Source organism: Solanum pennellii, chromosome 1 (assembly GCF_001406875.1).
Source record: "Solanum pennellii chromosome 1, SPENNV200".
NCBI lineage: Eukaryota > Viridiplantae > Streptophyta > Magnoliopsida > Solanales > Solanaceae > Solanum > Solanum pennellii.
In genome coordinates this window covers 6,332,154-6,340,919 of record NC_028637.1, presented here as the reverse complement: position 1 = coordinate 6,340,919, position 8,766 = coordinate 6,332,154, and the positions used below count along the sequence as shown (strand labels likewise).

Here is an 8,766-nt window from a genome sequence, read left to right as displayed (position 1 = left end):
TATATATATATATATATATACTCACAAGTTTCTTGAGATGTTCTCCGATAGAAATATAGCCACCATTGTGAGTCCCAACAGATGTTACACGACCACCACGACGATTTTGCAAATTAATTTCTGATTTCCTAATATACTCTGCACTTCCCCAAAGATCCATCCATCTTTCCAGAACATCTTCTGGTACATAACCTGGCCTAACTCCTCCTTTTTTTATTTTAGAAATGAAATTCCTATAGTTCAATGTTGCCTTAACCATCCAGTGTGTTTTGACTTCGTTTTTACTAATGGAAACATCCCAGCAGAATTTTTTCTGAAATAAGTTTTGAAAGTAGTACATTAATTTCCTATCTATATATGTGAATGCACTTGCTAAAATCACTTACGATGAAAACTTATACCTTAAATTCTCCAAAATAACCATTTCTTACATCATTTGTAACACCTTTCCAATTGATTTCATTGGGATCAACCTCACTTTTGAAAGATTTGAATATGAAACTAGAGCATATTTGAGAAGGTTCTAGTCTGTATAAATTAGAAGAGGTTATTAGGAGGGTTATCATAAATCAAAATTCAAAGACAGCAAGTGTCATCAACACAACAAGTAGGAACAAAATTAAAAGAAAGGAGTAACCCTGCAGAAGTTAGAAAGACAAGGGTCCTTGGATGGCTACTGTTGGATTCACCTTCAGCAACTATATTTGTATGACCTGTTGGAACATTGCTAAGGGTAGGAAGACCTTGATGAGACGACTCATGTTCAATATTGCCAAAAGATTGCCAATTGAACCTTAGGGAAAGTTAGGACCAGATGGATCTAAAATTATTTGAGGGTATGGATTATCATATTCTAATTCAGGTGTAGCATCACCATTCAAATCTTGATCACAAGAAATCTCACCAATCATACTTTTTTCTCCTTGATGTTTCCAGATAAAATAGTTAGCAACAAATCCAGATTTATAAAGGTGACGCTTAATCTTTTCAACATCCATGAACCTAAAGTTGTGACATTTCTTACATGGATATCTAACTTTATTACCGCTCATGCGATTCTATTGCAAACATGCAAATTGGATAAATTTATCCACTCCAATTACAAAACTAGAATTTTTGGCCCTTGACCATCCAACCTATCATACATCCAACCACGCTCTACATTATTCATGTTCCTAATAAAGTTTTCATTTACAAGAATAAAAAATCAGTAATAAGCACAAACTCTGGACCAAAAGGTACTCTCATTCATATTCATAGGCTTACAGACAATGAAAACAAAGAACAGAGATTCTATGACATAGCGAAGAGTAGTCACAAAAAATAGATTCAAACAAAAAGGAACAAATAAAGATCAATACTAAATACTAAACGATAAAAGTCAACTTTCACATTAATATGAATCAAGAAAATCCATAAAGAACACATGTATAGCAAATTGAAGTCATCAATTCTCATCTACAAACAACAGTAATACAACAACAGACTAGCGAGGCGTATCATGAATAGAAGAAGACGAGGAGAAGATTACGGATGAAACATTACCTTTCTCCAGACAGTGACTAGACAGGTGAAAAGCTTGGAGACTTCTTGTCACTGTTATTTCAAGATATCGAGAATTTTATCAAGCAAAGTAGAAGCAAGCAAGGTTAGAGTCTAAAAAAATCTGAAAAACATTCAAAGTCAGAAATTAGAGCAAAGTAGAAGCAAACAACACTAATGAAAGAAACTAAAATATTAAATACAACAGTTAAATCAATTATTTCAACACTAAAATAAAATATACAAGGAAAACATACATTTCATCGAGATCGTGATAAAAGTTTATAAATAACACATAAAACCTTTAGAAAAAAACGTACCTAACAACTAGTGTTAAAGCTTCTACTAACAATTCACACATAAGAAGAGACTAAGAACAATATAAAATCTCTTCTTTTGCTAATAATTGTAGAAGCTGAACGCCTCATTTTCATCTCATATCTCACTGTGAATGCTAAATTAGATAGAGAACACGCTTTTCTTAAAACATCATTGAGATATGTAATCATCATTAAAATCTAATTGCTAAATCATGCCAATACCTATTTATGTTTTTTGGATTCTCTTTTTCTATCAACTTTTAGCAAGTTATAGCTATAAGATTTGCTGAGCTACCTGCAATGCTTAAAGAGAACATACAATAAATAAATACAAAAATATTATAATGTGTACATCAATAGCAAGTAACATTCTATTTTTGAAACACTGCTTACAAGTTTTAGGTGGTGAAGCAGAAGAAGAACTTCAATCAGAAGTGAGTTTACCGGCGATTTTTCGTTGTGTTAGAGTGAGTTCAGTAGACAATGTGTTCATCAATATGCCTAACATCATGTATCTAAGAAAACTTCCAGAAGACTAATGTTCTTCCCTAATAACCCCATCCCGGTTCCCCAGTTATTTTTCACCAAATAGAAGTCAAAACCCTCCTCTTCAACGCACTAGAAGCTCACCGAACTGAAAAAAGAGAAATTATCAAAGGTAGAAGTTCACCTTTAACCTGAGGATGAAGGAGACAGGAGCAATTCACTACTAGAAATTTGACTTACTGCAACGCTTATTTAGCAACGGTTATACCATCGTAGCAATAGCTCACCTATTACAACAATTATAACCGTGGCCAAATATCCTTGAATCTAATAGAACAATTCTTAAAATAAACTGTTGTATAATCCCTATAACCGTTCCTATAGAGAATGTATAGCAACAAGTTTTAAAACCGTCGCTATAGATAACTCTATGGCAACAGTTTTTTAGAAAAATAATTCTAATTTTTTAGCCCTAAATAATTTTCCCTCCTAAAAAAATATATTTCCCTCCAATATAATTTGGCAAAGATACATTAGTCCCTCCTAAAAAAATAATTCTGATATATTAACTTTTTAAAAAATGTAAAAGAAAAAGAATGAAATTGTTTTCAGAAACCCTTATTTTTCAGAAACAATGTGAGAGAGCCTTTTTCTGGGTGAAGCTGTGAAAGGAATTTCTGAAGATTTTGGTGAGAATAACGAAATTTATTGGTGAAGCTGTTGGTGAAGCTCGTTGGTGAAGTTCGTTGGTGAAGATCGTTGGTGAAGCTGTTGGTGAAGCTTGTTGGTGAAGAGTTGTTGGTGAAGTTGTTGGTGAAGCTCGTAGGTGAATCTATTGCTGAAGCTCGTTGCTAAAGCTCGTTGGTGAAGCTCGGTGGTGAAGCTATTGCTGAAGCTCGTCGAGGAAAACAACCAGCTCGTTCTTTTTGGTGATGTTTTTGAGGTTCGACTACGAATTCATCTTAAAGGTTAATAATGTTTAAGTTTTCTATGCTAGTTCATGATTTCTAAGTCCCCATTGAATTAATTTTGAAAAATCTTAAAGAATAATATATGGGTTAGTCTTAAATCTATGTTATTTGCTCCAATATAGTTAGTGTATAAACTTCCCCTGTTTGATTCTGTGATATATAAGAAAGTCGAAATCTAGTGCTCCAAGTTTGTGGATCTGTAAGTATTTCTCTCTGCATTTTTTTTTGTTCCAGCTGAATTCTTCCTTAATATTCCCCATTTGATGTGAATCTGGACAAAAATTACTCCCAAATTACTTCCTACTGGTATTTGTTTCACTTTTTGTTGACTGATATAGCTTAAGCTAGTTCGTTTTTGAAAAACTCTCTTGTCCTTTGACTGACTACAAACCTTGATGTAAATATTGTAGTTGTGTGACCCTGTGTTCTCTCCTCTATTTTTTGGTATTCATATTGCTGATCTCAACTTGTTTCGGGTTAAGGCTTAGTTATCTTCAATGTTGTTTTTGATTATTAAGAGATGTTTAAACTTGAGTATCACTGTCGTTTTACTTTGAAATACATTCGGATTATGATATTGTCTATGTCTTTTGCTTGTTCGATTGAATGTTATCTTCCCTTATGAGTCACTGCCAGCATACACTGTGACACATAATGCACTTCCGACAATATCATTAAGCCTTTAATCTGCAAATATTTCCGTTAGTCAAACTATGGCATGCTACAAGCACAAAATAAGAAATGATAAATGTTGTATGCATTAACATTTACCTGGTTTTACATAATCAGAGAGATCGAAGTCAATGGCTTTTAAAGGAGAGTTCTCATCCTTAGAAGCGAAAAGAAAATTTTGAATAGAACAGAAGAACAACTGTCAATATAATGAGCTTGGAAACCAAGCATACGAAACATAGAGTGACGTAGGAAAGAAATGACACTAGATTTGTTCACATATATGGTGGGATTAGAAGAAACCCTGGAAATTTCTATTAGATACCGTAAGAAAACATGCAGATCATAACTAATTTCTTCAGTGGTCTGTCCGAGACACAAACCTCCGTAAGCATTTTCATTTGGTTGAGCTGATTTAACTCTCTCAATACTTTACAGGGGCTTATGCAAAATTGTAATTGGGTTGTCAGAATTCATCATGTGATATTATGTTACCAAATAACTCATGAATGATCTTTTAATCACCAAATTAGTTGGGCAGGATCCTAGGTATCCATAATGAAATTGCACCTATAAAATGGAAATCCAAGAATACTCACTCCGTCTACTGTGAACTTGTTGCACATGATTTATATATCAGTTATTAAGTTTTCTTTTAAAAATCATATCAGTTATTAAGTTGAGAGTCATATAACTACTATGATGACGATGCCTTGAGTGTTTTCTTTTGATACTTGAGGTTATTAATCATGCAGCATGCTATTGTTCTTGCATTCATGCTCTTAATGTCCATCAACAAAATTTGTGCAAACTAGTAAACTTGACTCTATTCCTTAGGTTCATTCAGAAGTTCTAAACATAAGTAGAGTGTTCATTGCAAATGAATATTTGAGTGTTATATGTAGATTAAAAATAACTCCATTACCTCAGGCTTTAGGTCGCGATGAACAACCCGTTGAAGATGACAATACGAGACCACGCTTAGAAGTTGTACCATGACAGCTTTGGCATCGTCTTCCGAGTATTTCCCACCCCTTCAAAAGAAACTGGAGTCAGGAAATTCACATAGGAGAATACCAAGCATGCTAAGCTGAAAATATTTTAAGTACCCACCTTGCAAGTATCCGGTCCAGCAATTCTCCTCCTTTACATAACCTGAAGAAGATCTCACAAAGATAAGTACAAACAAATGCAGAAAACATAAAAGACAAAAATGATAAACTAAATAGATTTCTCTTATGATAATACGACAAGCCATGCAAACATTTGGAAGGACGTAGACCAAATAAGACAAATTCTTTTATGTCAGAATGCTGAAGAATGACAAGTTACCCTGAAACACAACTAAAAGCAGCATTAAGGTTGACAATTTCAACTTACTCCATGACTATATAAACATTTTCCTCGTCCTCATAGGCATCATAGAATTGAACCAGATTCCTATGTCCTGTTAAAGCGCGCAATATTTTGACTTCTCTCCTTACATCCTCAATTGCAATTGCTGTAGTCATCTGCAAAAGATTCCTCAGTCTCATTAAACAAAGAAATAATTCAATCAGGTGACACTGCTCTTGGCATGAAAATATAGTCCTTGTCTTTGTGCTTCATAAAATATTGTATCGATTGTTTGAAGTGTGACTATATCAGTATATATTTTCAGTGCAACTTCCTTTTCAATTGCTGCAGAATCAATAGTGATTGAGTAACCATCATCATCAAGGACCCTGTAACAGTGTACTCTCTCCTCCTTTGTTTAAGGAATATAGTTCAAATGTGAGGTGAATTTGACCTCGCCTCCAGGGAAATCGAGGACCTGGGAATCATTATGAATACTGTGCATTGGATTTAACATTGTTTGAGCTTTGGTTGAGTAAAAAAGAAAATAAAAAAATGGGGTTGATTTAAACCAAGAATTCGAAATGGGGTTCTTATATTTGGTGATATTTGTATGATGATGATAAACAGAAGATAAAAATCCAATCTTGGGTTTCAAATAAATACATTTTCTTGATTTTTGTAACAATAGAGTCATTGTGCCACTGTTTTTTTTGTATGTGTGATTTAAAAAAAGGAATTTTTTGATGGAGTTTTCTAAGCTAAGCTACTTATCTTGGACTTATATCTCTTATATTTTTTCCTCTCTTTGGCTTGGTTTCCTAATAATATTGTGTGATTATGTTATTTATAGGCTTGGCTGATACAGACCCAAAGGTAACACTTCAGGATTTTTGAAGTAGTTCGTTTGGAACCCGAGAAGGCTGATTGGTAAGAAATTGAAAATAATAAAAATTTTCTGCTATATGGTAGCTAGTTGTTAGATTGACCAGCTAAATCCCTTGTGTTTTTTTTTATAAAGAGAATATGAGTTGTTATGGTTTGTCCGAACTACTTTTTCCATGTGAACAATCAACTTTGTTATTGTTTTACGAATACATGAATTGTTTTGCTAGAATCAAAACTAGTGTATTGATAGTTATTTTGTTTACTTGTTGCAGTCTATTGCTATAATGTATGTTATTTACTGTAATCTAGGTCTGCCCTTATTGCTTTGAAATGTGTTTGCGTGTGCCTTTAGTCATTCATTTGTATAAAGTTTATTAAATGGTGGAAGCTGCTAATAACTTAACTTGTCAATATTTTCTGGTTCTACTATTAGTGTTGTAATTGTTTGTTGTTGAATTGATGTGAAGGTTTGAGATTCGATTAATCTAAAAGTTCGAGTTGTTAAGTTCTGCCGATATTATTTGTACACATGAATTTATTGGTTTTAATGTTTTGCACATGTCATGTAGGATAAATATTCAATGGAAATAAAAGTTGGATGAATCTCCGAAGATCCACCAATGAATATATTCATGGAGTTAATGATTTTCTTGATAAAGCATTTGAACGAGCTTCCCAAGGAAATGAAATATTGTGTCCTTGTAAGAAGTGCTTTAATCGTAATTGGCATTGCCGAAATATGGTAGAGGATCATTTGATTTGCCATGGATTTGTTCATGGATACACCAAATGGGTTTTTCATGGTGAAGGATTTTCCTCAAGAAATACGCCACATCCAACCGATGAAGAAGAAACTTCTAACATGCATGACGACATTGATAGATTACTTCATGATACTTTTAGAAATATAGTAGATGATCAGAGAGATGAAGGAGTGAGAGAGGGGCCACATGAATATGCAAAGAGATTTTTTAAATTAGTGGAGGAAGGGAAAGAAGAGTTGTATCCAGGGTGTAAGAATTTTTCTAAGTTGAGTTTTACCATCCGGCTATACTTGTTTAAATGCATTCACAAGTTGACTGATGTGGCCTTTTCAGATTTATTGGACTTGATAAGAGAGGCATTTCCATTTGCTCAGATACCCGACTCGTTTTACAAGGCAAAAAAGGTCATAAAAGATTTGGGTCTTCATTATGAGAAAATACATGCTTGCACTAATGATTGCATATTATTTTGGAATGACAATGCAAAGTTAGATAATTGCTCTGTGTGTGGAGCTTCAAGATGGAAGAATGTTCGGAATGACTTAAATAATAAGGTTACGAAAATCCCAGTGAAGGTTTTAAGGTACTTTCCTTTAAAGCCTAGACTTCAGAGGATATTCATGTGTTCTGAAACATCTGTAGCTATGAGATGGCATGATACTGAACGACTTAAAGATGGAAATTTAAGACATCCTGCAGATGGTGAAGCTTGGAAGGATTTTGATTCATTGCATCCTAACTTTGCTAATGATGCTCGTAATGTTAGATTGGGTCTTTCAAGTGATGGTTTCAATCCATTCAGAACTATGAGCATTTCCCATAGCACATGGCCAGTTATGTTGATGAACTATAATTTATCTCCATGGACTTGCATGAAGTCGGAGAATATTATGTTGTCAATGATTATTCTAGGTCCATCGTCTCCCGGAAATGATATAGATGTATACTTGCAACCACTGATTACGGAGTTGAAGGAACTATGGGAAGTGGGAGTTGAAACATATGATGTTGTAACTAATCAAACATTTCTAACGCATGCAGCTTTATTGTGGACAATTAGTGATTTTCCAGCTCTAGCAATGCTTTCTGGATGGAGCACCAAGGGGAGATGGGCATGCCCCACTTGTAACCATAATACTTGTTCCCAATATCTCAAACATAGTCGCAAGATGTGTTACTTGGGTCATCGGACGTTTTTACCTCCTGATCATCCATTCAGAAGAGATAAAAGATCATTTAACGGTAAAGAGGAGCATAAAGTTGCACCTACTCCATTATCAGGTGCACAAATTTTTGAAGAGCTTCGTGAATTCAATAATGTATTTGGAAAGAACAAAGAGAAAAGAAAACGAAAGAATGATGGTCCATGGAAAAAAAATCCATATTTTTTGAGTTACCGTATTGGGCAACAAACAAATTGAGGCACAATCTTGATGTGATGCACATAGAGAAGAATATTTGTGACAGTGTGCTTGGGACTTTATTGGATATACTTGGAAAGTCCAAAGATCATATAAATTCTCGCTATGACTTGTATGAAATGGGGATACGTAAAGATCTTCAACCTCTAAAAGATTGTGATACAGGAAATATCCATCTAGCTAAAGCTTGTTTCTCTATGATACCAGATGAGAAAAAGTTATTTTGCACCGTCTTAAAAGATGCCAAATTACCAAAAGGGTGTGCTTCTAATATATCAAGTCGTGTGCAAATTGAAGAGATGAAAGTATCAGGATACAAAAGTCACGATGCTCATTTCATAATGCATTACTTGCTCCAGGTTGCAGT

The 8,766-nt window shown here is 34.2% G+C and overlaps 3 protein-coding genes across 3 annotated transcripts in view; 1 reads left to right on the top strand and 2 right to left on the bottom strand.

The window, feature by feature from the left end:
- The window catches only part of LOC114076118, an 11,115-nt gene extending 10,856 nt beyond the window's left edge, over positions 1-259 (bottom strand). The window contains exon 1 of the mRNA XM_027914714.1: positions 26-259. Coding sequence (XP_027770515.1) covers positions 26-259 — 234 coding nt within the window. The remainder of the gene's footprint in view (positions 1-25) is intronic.
- A 4,612-nt stretch (positions 260-4,871) lies between these two features.
- On the bottom strand, positions 4,872-5,541 carry LOC114075599 (CDPK-related kinase 1-like). The gene is made up of 3 exons (XM_027914018.1): positions 5,372-5,541; positions 5,105-5,146; positions 4,872-5,025 (listed from the first exon to the last, which is right to left on the bottom strand). The coding sequence occupies exons 1-3, from the start codon at positions 5,524-5,526 to the stop codon at positions 4,887-4,889; spliced, it is 336 nt and encodes a 111-aa protein (XP_027769819.1). The 5' UTR covers positions 5,527-5,541; the 3' UTR covers positions 4,872-4,886.
- Positions 5,542-6,953: 1,412 nt separating this feature from the next.
- Positions 6,954-8,399, top strand: LOC107001589. The gene has a single exon (XM_027914500.1). It carries the CDS (start codon positions 6,954-6,956, stop codon positions 8,397-8,399), a length of 1,446 nt encoding a protein of 481 aa, XP_027770301.1.
- Positions 8,400-8,766: the final 367 nt, after the last annotated feature.